This window comes from Strigops habroptila, chromosome 5 (assembly GCF_004027225.2).
Source record: "Strigops habroptila isolate Jane chromosome 5, bStrHab1.2.pri, whole genome shotgun sequence".
Taxonomy (NCBI): domain Eukaryota; kingdom Metazoa; phylum Chordata; class Aves; order Psittaciformes; family Psittacidae; genus Strigops; species Strigops habroptila.
In genome coordinates, this window is record NC_044281.2 from 76,565,249 (window position 1) to 76,580,178 (window position 14,930).

Consider the following 14,930-nt stretch of genomic DNA (forward strand, 5'->3'; position numbering starts at 1 on the left):
TTTGTATGATCGCTGCACTGATCCCCAGGATAACCCTTATGCCACATCTCAAAAGGTAGCTTTTCTGTTTGGATAAGCACCATCAACCTGCAAAGGTGGGATTCCTCATGGTCCACTGTGAGGTCAGAAAGCCACAGGATTTCCCAGTGGCTTCAGTGTAAAAATACAAGTTCTAAAGCTCAAGGGGATCAGGCCTCACAACTCCTTCAAGGATGTTGAGAAAGCCAGGAATCACTTTGTAGCCAAGTTTGACACCCCTTTCTTGAATATTTAACCAATATTTTACTGCCATCAGGGTTGCTTTCTCTAGTATTTTACTGGCTATCTCACTCATGCCTCATCCTTGACATGAGCATTCCTAAATACAATGAAGACTACAGAGTAAGTATTCCAAGAACCAGCTCACCTTCACCCACAGGATTACTGCTGCAAACGTCCTTACCAGCTGTGCCAAGCAGCATGTCAAAAGCTGCAGCTATAGCAGCAGCCACACAAACTTCTGTATTAAATAGTCTTTTAATTAAGAAATCAATCACAGGAGGGAGCATCCAGACACAGTTTGTGACAAATGCTGTGTTTTGCTGCTTCCTGGTACAAACATCATTCAGAGCATTAAGTCATGTGTATGGACCTGCCTGCGGGCTGGGGCTTGCAATATCATTTTGCAAAGTCTGCCTCTTCATAGACCACTGCATTGTACACCAAATCCTGTGTGTGTGTATGCCACCATATATTCATGATACAGTCACACAGGCCGACTGAATTTGTTGATACATTCAGAATTCACTTCCACCAGAGCACATGTTTTTATGTTAAAGCCAATCTCTAAATTCCCCTGTTGTAGAAGAACTCCGTTTCTTCTGTAGACGAGAGAATTTCTGGCTCAAGGTCTGCTCGCTTTATCTGCAACGTACAGAGAAAAGGAATCAACACCACCATTCCTGGGAAGTACATGATAATTCCTCTTTACTGCATTGAACTTTGCAGGAATTGTAGTACTGTGTTCAGAAGCGAGGCTGGATGGGATTTGGGGTTCTTTATTTGGGGGTTCAAGGGATTTTTGGTTTGGTTTGGGGCCTTTCTTTTCCTTCTAAGGGAAGAAATATGCTTTATTTAAAATCAGAGGTACTCCTGAGATCTAAACAGAGCATTAGTGACATTATCCCCATTCACTATAGAACCAGTTAGGTTGGAAAAGACCTTCAAGATCATCAAGTCCAACCTGGGTGAGCCACCCAGGAGAACTTGTGCTGTGGGCTGGGCAGTTGGGAAGTTCAAAGGGAACAAACCCCCCCAAACTCTCAGTACATAGTTTCTAACAAGTCCCCTCATTTATGTTCAGTTTACCCTGGTTGCCATAAGAGATTAAGAAAAGTAAAAAAAAATAGAGATTATAATGCTAGAAAGTTTGGGCAAATAAAAGAAACCACTGGCAATTGCAAGAGCCCAGACTGATTTTCCGAGCATATTCACACCATGCTGGTAAGGGAGAGGAAATAAATGCAGAAAGGAACCCCAGGCTCCACTCCATCTTGGCCTTCTCCAAACCCCAAGGTTCAAGGGCTACACAGAACCCCAGACAGGTTTGTGTTGGAAGGGACCTTAAAGCTCATCCAGCCCCAGCCCCTTGCCAGGGGCAGGGACACCTTCCACTAGAGCAGGTTGCTCCAAGCCCCTGTGTCCAACCTGGCCTTGAACACTGCCAGGGATGGGGCAGCCACAGCTTCCCTGGGCACCCTGTGCCAGCACCTCAGCACCCTCACAGGGAAGAGCTTCTGCCTCAGAGCTCATCTCAATCTCCCCTCTGGCAGGTTAAAGCCATTCCCCTTGTCCTGTCCCTACAGGCCCTTGTCCAAAGCCCCTCTCCAGGTTTCCTGGAGCCCCTTTAGGCACTGGAGCTGCTCTAAGGTCTCCCCTTCAGGAGCCTTCTCTTCTCCAGGCTGACCCAGCCCAGCTCTCTCAGCCTGTCCATTTAATGCCTGTCAGGAAAGCTGCCTTTCCAAAGGAAGAGATTACACTTCACAGTTCAATCGGGCAGGTGAAAAGATGTTGCATGTGAGGTGGTTTACCTCTGGCAAGCTCATGCTGTCAGAGGTAACCGTTGCATCTACATCCTCCCTTTCTCCAGCAGGACTGAAAACAGTGCTGGAAGAGCCTTGGTTTTAATCTTTAAGAAGTCAGCTCTCCTGACCTTGCTTGTTCCAAACTGTTGTGAAAATCTGATTTATATTATACTTTTCAATGCAGATTTGTAACACTCTATGCAACTTAGACCTAGAAAGTCCTGTAAGCCTCTGCCTAGTACATGGGCCTTCACAAGCAGCCTCTCTGCTGCCCCATTTTGGATTCACAACCACATTAATCTTATTGTTTGTTTTCTACTTGGCCTCAAGACTGCTGGGTATAGTTCTGGAATGACTGTTTAACGTAACAGTAATCCTAAATCAATTCCTGTGACAGGACTTACCTCCCCACACTGCGGGAACATACTGAGTGAGAGCGGCAGCATCCCTGTTAGTACCGATGTAATCATAAATATTGACATTAAAGCCGAAGCACGCGGATTCTTTACCATTTTCGCTCTGTCCAAGACATTGAGAAAGTAAATATGTCAGTTTGGGCTTCAAAAGTAACCTGACAGTGAGACAACAAGCATTAGCTCTTATTTTAGTGGTTTTAAATAGCACTGAAATTAGTAATAATTGAGGCTTACGAATCCTAAAGATACTTCCTTACTTGATTTCCTGTGCTCTTAGTCCTAACTTCTGTTCTTTCCTTTTGTATTTAGCTGCAGCATTTTCCAAGCCTAGATCGTCAATAAACGATTAAGAAAATAAGCAGCAAGATCAAAGTGACAAGAGAAAGTGCATTAGCACTTTGAAGCATCTCGGTTCTGTGCCTAAGAGTTTTCTTGCGTTATTCTCTTTCCCCTCAGATTTAGCTCTTCTTGGCGAGTCCTACTTTGCCTTGTGCAAAGATGTATTACTCCACATGTATTTAAAATCTAATCTTACAGCTGCATTTACGTCTTCTGGTAACAGGAGTCCCTTAAGCTAAAAAAGGGGAGAAGGAATTGATTTAGGCAATACCAACTGACATGACACTGAACATCCCTACTTGTATTACTTACAGGACAGGGACAATCCCTACCAAGAGCTCAGGGCAGGCTAAGAATTCTCTCATAAAGCACACAATGAATTCTTCTTATGATACAGAGTTTCTAAATGTTGCAAGAACACGTTTTACAATATCTGAAAAAGTGTTTCCAAGTTGGGATCTGGTTTTTGTTGCAAATTCAAGTGCTGTATTACCTCTTCAGCAGTAAGAGATCTAAGCTAAATGCTGTGAATGACCTGTACACCAGCCACTGGGACTCAAATTCCTAGGTGCTGGAAAACAGCCTGTCAGGAGGGCACAGACATGTTTCCTGTATGGGAGCAGAGAGGAAACCCTCATAGCTTTACACAACCTCCTGCAAACCCTCACAGCATGGATGTGGACATAACCAGATTCCCTTATCTAAATGAATCACAGTAGCTGAACAGAAACTTCCCAGATCATCACTTGTAGCAAGGCAACACTGCAAACCCAAGAAAGAGTTGGCAAGTGGTAGCAACCAGACTGAACACCCTGACCAGACATCCCCAGCCCTTTGGCAGCACCTCCTACCTTTCCACAAAGTGCATAACCACAGGTGGCAGGAAGAACGTTGTCCCAAACAAGGCTGCTCGTGACAATGCTGTTTCTTTAACGGCCTCCAAGGAGAGAGGAAAAGAAATGTTAAAGCAGTGCTCTGTGCAGCTTCTAATACTGTGTGCTTACCTGAGGACTTCTCTCTGTAATGCTCTGGAGTTTCAAGCAACAGGATAATGAGGAATAAGAACATTTCTTAGAGGAATTCCTTCTTAAATGGAAACTAAACTCCTACAAGTAGCAAATATTCTACTCGTGACTAAGAAATACCTTAAAGTGGAAGTGAAACTACTGATGCCATATCGAGTTTTCCTACCATGACAGTAATTTTGCTGAGGGTTGCTTTAAGTTGTGCTGAACTTCTTCCAAATGCTTGTACCTTCTGGGCATCCTAACTATCCTGTGCCAACTCCAAAGTTCTCCCTCCAGCTGTCCATATATCTTTATGCTCATCTAGCTGCTTCCTCCCCTCTGGACAGCAGCACAGAAAAGAAGGGTCACTGATAGCACATAAAATATGACTCCTTGTCCTAGCTCTTGTGCCAGGCCCTATAGTGGATGTTGATGAGCAAAGCAAGGAGCAAATCCAGAGTAAAATCCCAAGGCTAAAATGCACCAGCATGCTGTAGATCAGGGCATTACTCTGTGGGAGGCACAGCAGATAAATAACATTCCCACTGGAGAAGGTGCATGTGATATGTACAATACAGGGCTTCTCTTTAAGGTACCCCTTCAGAAGAAGGTCCAAAAGTCTTGTCTCCTCCCAAGATGACAAGGGAAAGCAGAAATGCCTGTGCTAGGGTCTCTGTGGCTCAACTTGACAATCAGTATATTGCTCTGGGGAGGCTGCCAACCCTTGAAGACACACGGATTGTAGTACCTGGTTCCAGAAACCTAGCCCAAAGCCTACCCAAAGGTTCAGCACCTGACCTGGAGTTCTTCATGTCAATATATCCAACTGTATCTACTCTCAGCAGTACATTCAGCTCTTAGCAGGAACCAAAAGACAAGTCAAGAGAGGCCTCCAACCTGTCACCTACCTTCTCACCAGCCTTCCGTGACACTCCTACAACCTTGCCATTCCTGTCCATCACTTCAATTCCATTGTCAAATTCTGGGCTTCTCGCCACCACCACAGTAAATGCACTCATCAAGCCTGCAGAGTTAGAGAGGATTTTGCTTTAAAAGATGCAGAAGAACTATCTCAATAGCAACATTCATATTTACGTGCATTTCACACTTCAGCAGTTCACAACTGAATAACCTGGCAGCTTAAGAGGCTGCCCTATAAAAACTTGCTTGGGATTTTAATCTTTGTTTCAGAAGCTTGAGTGAGATTCCAAGGCCCCAATCCCAAAAGGTGCTTTATCATTATGGACTCGGAGCTTTCAATCGCTGCCATCCAGCTCAAACCATAAGTACTTTGTGGATGGATTTGTGTTGTAGATAGGTTTTGTACTGATCAGCACAGAAGAAAAGACCCAGAAAGAAGGGAACAGACTTTACTTAAAGGCTGCATCCCTGATTTGAAAGGGAGGGTGTCAGGGGAACATTGGCTCTAACATGTTCCATTATGGGACTTGTGATGGACACAGCTGGGCAGAGAAGTGGCAGTGCTTCAGCTTCATCCTAGATGAGAACATTTCAGTCTGTTCCAGACCCAGCTTGACAAGGTGCCTGAAAACATCCATCCCACCGGCAGTCACTGCAAACACAAACCTTGGCACTTACAAAGATCATATCAAATGGGAGTTAGTAATCTAGCTGGTTTGCTCCTTTTCTTTTCTAGACCTTGGTCAGCCTGGCAAACCGACCTTGCTTGAAACAGTAGGTTTCTCTTTTTATTACTTTTGGGCAGTGCTGTTCAATAAAGGCACCAGTGTAACAGATAATACTTTTGAAATGCTGAACTAATATTAAACAATTACCCTCAGGATTCTTTCTGCATTTAAAGAAATGGAAGCACACTTTAACACCTAATCCAAGGGAAACATGTCAGAAAGCTCTAATGCAGATCCTCAGAAAGATCTGGGGAGCCATCTCACATAACTTGGAACAGAGGAGATGACGTGTTTTAATTTTACCAGTTTCCCCCAGGAAAGGCCAAAAATGTCTTTAGTGGCATTAGAAAAACAGTTAATGACATCAAATAGTGAAACTTGTCCTGGTGCAACTTCACCATGTCAGCAGAGCACTTTCAGCACTGCTGCCTTGCAAGGTTAGTGATACTCTGTGTAACAACTCTTCCCTTTCTATGCTGTCAGCAGTTTCATAGCCAGCAGCAGCCTGAGTAAGGAACCATGGAGCGCACACCTAGAGCTATGTTGCACTCTAGTGTGGTACGTACACTCTAGGTATGTAATACACCAGGTCGTACCAATTACAGTCCTGGCAGTCTTGATGGTTTCAAATATGATGTGCAAGCCAAGGCAAAATGCATCCCTGGATATCTTTGGAAAAATACTTGCATGTCACGCATACACAAAGGCCAGAAGAGTGCTCTGCAGCTCTACAGCTGAAAACCAGCAAGAATCAGGAAGTCAGTTCCACTGATCAGCGAGCATTAACTCTCACACTGAAAGGATGGTACCCAGCAAAGGCAATGACAGAAGGAGGCTGGGAAACAGCAAGACCAAGAAAGTTCTACAGTGAGACAGGACAGAAAGTGGCCCTCAGCCCAGCTGCATGATGCACAGTTCCTCTTTACTCACCAAGCAGAGGAGCAGGTAGGAGTTTTTTGATGACTAGATGCATAAACAGGCTCTTCAGTGTGTAACGATTCATGAAGACAAGAGGAAGAGCCTAATGCATGGGGAGGAAACAGGCACCTTTTATTAAAGGAAATGTGCAGCATTCCAGTGTGTGCAACAGGTCAGGAAAATACATCTGTGACTTAGTACATAGTTACCATCTGTAATAATAAATGCCTTGGTTTAATGTTCCAGCAAAATGCAGATGTGCTCTGATGGTGTTTGTAATCACTCTTTTAGATAAGAGTACAAAATACCACAATTAAAAAAGCATTAAACATGATTATGTAGAGGACAGCAGCAGTGTGAATATAAAGAGAAAACAATTACCTCTGACTAATATTCCTTGGGCATCCATCCAGCTGCCTTGCGTTCCATACCACTCTCTCCCCCAAACAGGAAACCTGGTTTACTTGTGTATTTGTTACTGATTCTCCATAGTTTCAGCCCAATTCTATATTCCCTTAATACAGGGAAGTCTTCTTTAGGAATAAATGGCCAGGATACCAGCTAGTGCTCAGCCTCCCTTGGAGGACAAAAGGGAAGAAATCCCACATTCACCCACGGGCACAGCTGCCTCCCCAGACCTCTGTAGGTCCTGAGCACTGCTGGCCAGACTGTTTTGCCTAGTGGACAGAGGTGAAAATCCCTCTAACAAAAGCAGGAATAGTCATATTTTTCGGCCAGAAGGCTTATAAAAATCAGTTTAGTGTGGAGAGTGAGGAAATGAATTATAGGGGCTTCTACACTTGCAGTGAGTGTCATGAGGATACCAGAATTCATTCTGACATAGCAAACTCCAGAAACCAAATACCTATTCCAGCATAGCACAGAACTAGCTCTGTAGCCCTCAGGGAGGCTAATTTACCTGCATTCAGTGCAGTATTTTCATGGTTATGCTGTCTGTGGGATCTGAGCTCTCTCTATCCAGTACAGATGCCTGCAGATTTCACCACTTGTTTAGAGCCAGACAGATCTCTTCCACAGTACTGCATAAAAAAATCAACTCCAACCCAGTGGGTTACTCTGTGTTTGTAAACCTTGGGCATTTCCTCTCACTACCCATTTTCTAAGCTTGCAAACAAAAAGGACAGAAGATGAAACATCAGAGGAAGACAAGCAAGGTACTGGCTGGCAGATGATCTGGAAAGTTCTTATCCTGAACAGTTCTGGGACAAGACACCAGTGTAGAACATCAGAGCACAATGCTGAAGGATGATCTGGCAGCGTGATTATCTCAGTGCCTACTCCTTCTCTAGAGAGCTTATTAGGAAAGCAACCATTGAGCAAATACATACACCAATACACGCTGCATAGGAAACAGCTCCCAGGCTGAGGAAGATCTGCTTTTCTACAATCGAGTACTCCTAAGGAGGACAGAAGAAACACACTATGTAAGTACGTTTGTAACCCCTTGTAAATCATGTTCAAAATGGCCTTGTACAACTAAGATGATATACGAAATAATGATCAACACATACTTCAGCCTTTGGGGTCCCATTTCCATTAAAGAGGGTGAATCCCGTGGTGTACATGTGAAACAGCCACTGCAGAAACAAGAGATTATAAGAAAAAGTGAATTTGGGATTGAGACTGGAAGACTTCTAAATGTAGAAAGAAGGAGGCAATTACCTGACAAAAAAAGCTTCGCCTTGCTTGGTGGTGAACAGATGAAGCAACAACCTATGAGGAAAACCCCACAAGAAAAGTAGGTTTGGTGAGTCTAGAAGTTTTTGGTGAGCAGTAGTTGGCTACAGCATGTTGGCTATGTTACTATCTGCAGCAGTGCCAAATACCATTTGCCTTGACTCCAGGGTAACACTTTCCTGCTACAGATGTGAAATACTCACCTTTTCTATCCAATATAAACCACAGACACGCAGTAATTAAAACACTAAGTGCCAAAATATTTGAGCAAGATGCTTTCTTACCCCAAATAAAATTGCATTTGTACCTGTGAAGCTTAAACAGATGCAAATATAATAATTAAGGCAATAAAAATGAAATTAAACGAGTGAATGAGAAAGGGTCCAATTGTTTTGTCTAGTGGGGATATAAATACTAGGTCTTACTGATCTAAGATCAGAGATTTTAGGAGTTACTTCCCAATTCCTTCTCAAATTCAGACAGTGAACAAGAACTTCAGTTTTAATAAAGCCTTTCTTGAGGCCTGACCTACCATGCTCAAGCTGTGGAGCACTCTCAAAGGACAGAGTCAATCAAGATAAGGCAAATATTGAATAAGAGGAGGGCAGGGAATGTCCAAAGCCTTGAGGAGGACAGTAATTCATTTAATATTAGTGGATCAACTACCTTTACTATTAATGCCAACACTGAATCTAACCACATCTATGAAAGAGCATTAAGCTGTAAATACCAAAGAGAAGTATTTCTCTTAATTTTACTACTGTTCTTAATGAATTTAACAGCCATTGAGACTTTCATTACACTTTCTAGCAGTGCCATGTAAATCCATGCTGTACTTTCTATATGGAATGACATCTCAGTATGTATACTCATAGTGCAAACCCAAACACATCTAAATGAATAAACATACATAAAATTACAGCTACAAATACTATGAAACAAAATGGTGCCAGTTTTGAGCACTGTGATAAGAATTTATTGCTACATCTTCTGTAATTTCTTGACAACACCATTTCTTCCTCGCAAATGCACCATTTACATAAGAAAAAAATCCATATATTGGGTCTGAAACACAGAACACAAGGCTCTGACTCCTTCCTACTGCTTTTTGAGGTTAAACAGACCAAACCCAGGTCTTGCTCTCAATGCTGAGTGAATTTCACCTTGCATCAGAAAGCTGACCTTCACACAGCAACAACCTCTTTGAATACTGCTGCAGGAAGGTAGCTAACAGGTTTGGACTTCCAATGACATTCCTTAAGGGCTTGATTTCTAGGTTGCTCAGCATTCCCATAAAACAGATGTCTTAAAAAACTTGTGCTGAACATACAAGAAGCCTAAAATCTTCTATTCCCCCCCTCTAAACCTTGGCTTTGGAAAAATATAAGCCATGTGGTACACTAGCATCTTTCATGATTACTCACCAATGGAAGTGATACAGGCAGGAAGGCTAAAAAGAAAGAAAACTTTATTTCAGTAAAAATAACATCCATCTAGATGGATGGTTTTGAGTTGAAAATTCCCCTAACTTCCCCCCTCTAGTTTCAGCTCTACATAAAACACTGCCCACAAAAACCATACCATCACCACAAACTTCAATTCTAACCTTTGTCTCTCATTCCACATTTAGCAAACCAGAATACCTGATCACAGCCTGTAACCAAAAGGAGTCCTTGTGAGCTCCACTCAACTGTATAACTGAGTTTTGAAATCAACTCTCTGTTCAAAAAGAGATAGGTGGCAACAAAGGCTGCCACAGCTATGAGCGGTTATACCAGATAATGAGTGAATAGCCTCAGTATGGTTGTATCTGATTTATAACCTCTGCTGTCCTGGCATCACCCCAAGCAGACTTTGTCTGCCACCACAGCAAGTAAATTCATACAACAGCCACATCCACCAAGGGAAAACTTATAGTAGACTGTTTTACATGTGGAGGGATTTGGGAATCCATTCTGCAGTGAGATCAGAGGCCGGCCAGACTAATTCCACCTAGATGAGCAGATAAACTGTGGGAAAAAATTCCTCAAGAGAACTGTGGGAATAAATAAATCTTCAGCAGATATGACAATGCAACTAACAGAAGTAAGAATCTACTTGCTTTTTGTATGTGGAGAAGAATAGCACTGCAGTATCACTGCAGCTATTTACTATGAGCTAGTCCCCTGTGATGCTTCAGTCACATACCCAAAACTTCTCTTAAGGGAACTTACCTGGAGGTCTAAACAAAATAGGAATTATCTTGTCTGTATCAGGATGTACACTGGACTTAAATACAAAAGGGAAAAAGGAAAATTAGACACCTTTGCCATATGTGAATAAGAAAGAAAAAAACCAACCTAAATAATTGGTGAACTTACCAGGCTTAGCAGGAAGGCTCGTTTTGTCTAAACAATTTGAAAATGAGGTTAGTAACCAAGTTTCAGAAGAGACTGGGTAAAATCTTCTCTCTAAATTTATTATACCTTCTTTTTTTCCCCCCAATAACTTACTTTTATATGGAGCACTATATATGTATACACCCCTGTAATTATTTTTGTCCCTAAAATTTCTCTCCACGTCCTCCTTGTTGAATATAACTTACATCCTACGTGCTGTGGAACAGCACCAAAGCACACACTAAGGCAGAACAGAAAGTTAATTTCAAAACAGAAAGCAACAATTTACATATGGCTGAAAGCCTGAACACTTATGTTAAGACTTTAGCTTTCCTGGAATCACAGAAGTTTTTATTTCTCCTTTCAGACCTTGACACACAAGGTACGGAATGCCACATGGGAAGAGCTGAGACCACACTGAGTCAAAAGAAAGATGACTCCTAACGAAGCAAGGGTTCAGCACTACTTCCCAGCACACTCTGTGAGTAGGTTTCCCATCCAGATACTGCTACTGCTCATTTTATGAGATGTGAACCCAAGCCAACCTGCCCTCTGTATGGTGTTACAACATCGAAGATTCAAGTGAGCTTATTAAGCTTTTTGCATATTTATCACCTACCTGTATCATCCCAAGTAAGGACGGACAAGCTTAGAGCAATGATTCCTACAATGAGCTGAGAGCATCTTTTAACTCAGCTATATGATACACAACCTAGCAATCTTCAGGATAATACTGCAATTTGCCATTAAAATCAGTAGTAATCCAAAGGAATCCTACTACATTCATAGATTCAAAAAATCTCTGTAGCAATGAGTTCTTCTTGTGTTATCCCTTGTACCTGAATCTCAGCATTCTGTCTGCTAGATCTTATACTAATATCGACTACTTTGGCTATGAAAAAAAGGACACCTCTATTTTCTATAAACTGCACCCCCAAATACCTGATCATTCTGTATGGGTTCATTTAGGGTCTTCCCGGTGTTTTGTATGGATAACCTGGTTCTTCTTATTTCGTCCTATATTTGAGAAAAAACAAAACAAACAGATAAAACAACCCAGATTTCAATATTCTGAAGTGCAATAGATCCCTTACAAGACACTCTAAATACAAACCTAGAATGTCAAGCTAATAATGCACTTGTCCCTCACCAGAGTAGTAAAAGCAAGAATCAATCCCTCAACCTGCTACACAACTGCTTTGGAAATTGAAGCATATGAAAAACCTCACCGAAATCAAGAGTTAATCTTGTACTTAAAGTTATCCATGTGTGCTGGCAAACTCAAAGATTTGCTGCCAAAGCACCACCCAATATCCCCACAGGCACCCCAATGACTAGTTTAAAACTCAATTCCAAACCAGACTTTTAAAAATGACCAGAAACAAGTCACAACATCACGAGATGCTCCAGCATGTTCACAAATATGTGTTCAAATTTTGGACCATACGCTCTTCCTTTAAACTTGGCTTAAGCTTTTAATTATGGAACACAGGTACACTTAAACAAAGGGAATAAAACTGTAACGTCACGTAGTTATCCACACTCTACATAAAACCCTGCTCCTCTTGGGAGAATTGCTGAGATGATTTGACTTTTTCTCAACAGGCACATCTCTGTTTGTGACAGTCTATTTTAATTCCAGGAGGTGTGAACTAATCCCAGGTCTCCAAATCCCTGAATGGGCTATGAAATTTTATTGTTGACATTTACATATATATAATGTACATTTACTAAATTATATTATTTTTACGTGTAAACATACAGAGATATGCATTCATACCATATATATAAGGAAGAAGTTCTTTACTGTGAGGGTGGTGAGTCACTGGCACAGGTTGCCCAAAGAAGTGGTGAATGCTCCAGGTTGGACAGAGCCTTGGGTGACATGGTCTAGTGTGAGGTGTTCCTGCCCATGGCAGAGGGTTGGACCTGGATGAGCTTAAATTCCCTTCCAGCCCAAACCATTCTATGATTCTATGATATAGATGAATAGATAAGACACAACACTAGTTCTGCAAGTGACAAGGAAATATCTCAAGTACACACATTTTGACAGTGTTTTATTGCTTTAATGGAGTTTTCCCTTAAAAAATAATAATAATATCAATCTACAAAAATCCCTTGGCCATACTGACCAACCAGCCGACACTCATATAATGTGCTTTTTCCTGTCACCCCTGACAAAACTATACAGAAATGGATTGACAGAAAAGCACATTTTCCCCAGAATTTTCTTGTCAGAACAGTTCCTGAAGTTTAGAAGCTACACTTTATGACCAACAACATGTTTAGTGTCACACTTTCAATAATTAATGTTAAAACTGTAATAATCATTCTCTAGTATGAAAAGGGCCTATGCATCAGTTGTGCTCCCTCTTAGGGGAGGATTCATGTCAGCACAGCCACTCGGAGGAGAATCAAAGAGCTTCATGAGTTTCAGATTAAGTCTCACCATAAGGATGGGTGTGTGGATTAGGCAGCAGAGATTTGGGGTGCCTGTGGTGCAGCTCAGCAAACCTGTCCTCTCCAAAGCTGCGACAGCTCCACATCACACTCCTCCTACAGCTGACTATTTAAGAAGAGCACGCCCAGCTGCTTGTTCCACATCTCTTGTCTTTGGGGGTTTCCTGGTTCTTAATTGGACTAATTTAACTGCTGGCACAGCAGCCACGGTCTAAGCAGGACTGCTGAAGTGGTGGTGTCTGGAAATGCCCTTTGTTTTATTTAATTACACAGAGAAATGCACACAGGTGTAATTCTATTTCTTATCATAGAATCCCAGACTGGTTTGTGTTGGAAGGGACCTTAAAGCTCATCCAGTTCCAAGCCCCTTCCACTAGAGCAGGTTGCTCCAAGCCCCTGTGTCCAACCTGGCCTTGAACACTGCCAGGGATGGGGCAGCCACAGCTTCTCTGGGCACCCTGTGCCAGCGCCTCAGCACCCTCACAGGGAAGAGCTTCTGCCCAAGAGCTCATCTCAATCTCCCCTCTGGCAGGTTAAAGCCATTCCCCTCGGCCTGTCCCTACAGGCCCTTGTCCAAAGCCCCTCTCCAGGTTTCCTGGAGCCCCTTTAGGCTCTGGAGCTGCTCTAAGGTCTCCCCTTCAGGAGCCTTCTCTTCTCCAGGCACATGTGCAAGTACCACTGATATACATTTGACTTCACAAGAGGAAACACACACGCACGTATTTGACTGCACATTCACCCAGTTAAATGTATTGATGGAGTCTGAACGACCTAGAACAAACTTATTTTTAGGTACCATAAGTTAAAATACAGATATATATAGAGATAGATAGATAGATAGATATAGATGTATAGATAGATGCATTTTATGTTTCCTCAGAGGCCTTGTAACGATACTCACGGAGGACTTGAGCAGCAGCAGCGGATCCAACACGTCCGCCCATAGCAGAAACCTCTGGAAAACAGTCTGTCGGAGACACGTTTCGGTCAGACAGGGGGTTACCCCCGGGACACCCCGCCCGGGCCGCGCCGCCCCGGCTCCCCCCGCCGCCGACCTGCCCCTCCGCCCTCCAGAACCGCAGGTTGGCGTCCATGGAGCCGCGGCACCGGAAAGGCGCCGCCGGGGAGCGGTCCGGCTGCTGCACGCTCCGCCCGGGCACGGAGCCGCCGCGCCTCGGACCCCCCCGCGGGTAGACCTGGAGCCCGGGCCGCCTTCCCCCCCGCCTGAGGCCGGGCCTGGTGGGGGTGCGGTGTGAGGCGGGTCCCGGCTGGGACCACGGCGGAGCGGGCAGGGGGGGGCCGCGGCCGTGCAGCCCCCGGGGAACCCTGGGGCAGGTCCCGGAGCGGCGGGGAGCGGTGGTTGGAAAGGTCCGATCGGCTTTTCCCCTTCCAGCAGAGCCAAGGAGCGGGACCGCACAGAAACCTCCCCCCGCGTCCTCCACAGTGACTTACAGTGACCAAGAGAAGGATACAGCCAGGTACAGATCAGTGTGACACTGACCTGCGGTTGTGCCTTGTTTCACGCGTACAAACTGCTGCCCCCAACACCACTAGTGTGTTGTTTTACATTGCTGAGCTGTGCAGGGGTTTAACTTTCCGTGTATTGTAGGTCCAGGAGATCAGGTTTATTGGGAGAAGTGCATAGATAATAGTGGATTTGCACAAAAGTGAACGAAAACACTGGGACTGAGAAGATTTGCAGGTATTGAAACACAAAGCGTCACCGGGCATCGCATGTCGGGCTCTTTTTTATATCCTTGAACTTACATTGCACTGTTGGTACCTAAAGCTCACTTAGGACACAATAGCCACTTTGCCAAGGTGGTTACCTCATACTTTATCTTAAGTCCTTTCCCCTGATCATAAGGGCAGAAGAGGAAAAGTACAAACCCATTTGGTGTTGCGTTACTGTGTTGATTTAAAAAAAATCCCAGGCTGGTTTGTGTTGGAAGGGACCTTAAAGCTCATCCAGTTCCAACCCCCTGCCACGGGCAGGGAC

At 43.6% G+C, this 14,930-nt stretch overlaps 1 protein-coding gene across 1 annotated transcript; it reads right to left on the bottom strand.

The window, feature by feature from the left end:
• Positions 1-497: 497 nt before the first annotated feature.
• Positions 498-14,161, bottom strand: SFXN4 (sideroflexin 4). Its single transcript, XM_030485794.2, has 14 exons — positions 13,987-14,161; positions 13,833-13,898; positions 11,411-11,485; positions 10,451-10,477; positions 10,304-10,358; positions 9,515-9,540; positions 8,076-8,126; positions 7,925-7,990; positions 7,742-7,810; positions 6,405-6,495; positions 4,734-4,849; positions 3,670-3,755; positions 2,468-2,582; positions 498-903 (listed from the first exon to the last, which is right to left on the bottom strand). The coding sequence occupies exons 1-14, from the start codon at positions 14,023-14,025 to the stop codon at positions 826-828; spliced, it is 960 nt and encodes a 319-aa protein (XP_030341654.1). The 5' UTR covers positions 14,026-14,161; the 3' UTR covers positions 498-825.
• Between the last annotated feature and the right edge of the window lie 769 nt (positions 14,162-14,930).

Excerpts from the sequence above, each read along its gene's own strand:
- SFXN4 (XM_030485794.2), bottom strand. The coding sequence starts at position 14,025 with ATGGACGCCAACCTGCGGTTCTGGAGGGCGGAGGGGCAG. Across the intron at positions 9,541-10,303 it reads TATTTTGTTTAGACCTCCAG|CCTTCCTGCCTGTATCACTT; the intron begins GTAAGTTCCCTT and ends CTTTCTTTTTAG. Across the intron at positions 7,991-8,075 it reads GGCGAAGCTTTTTTTGTCAG|TGGCTGTTTCACATGTACAC; the intron begins GTAATTGCCTCC and ends TTGTTTCTGCAG.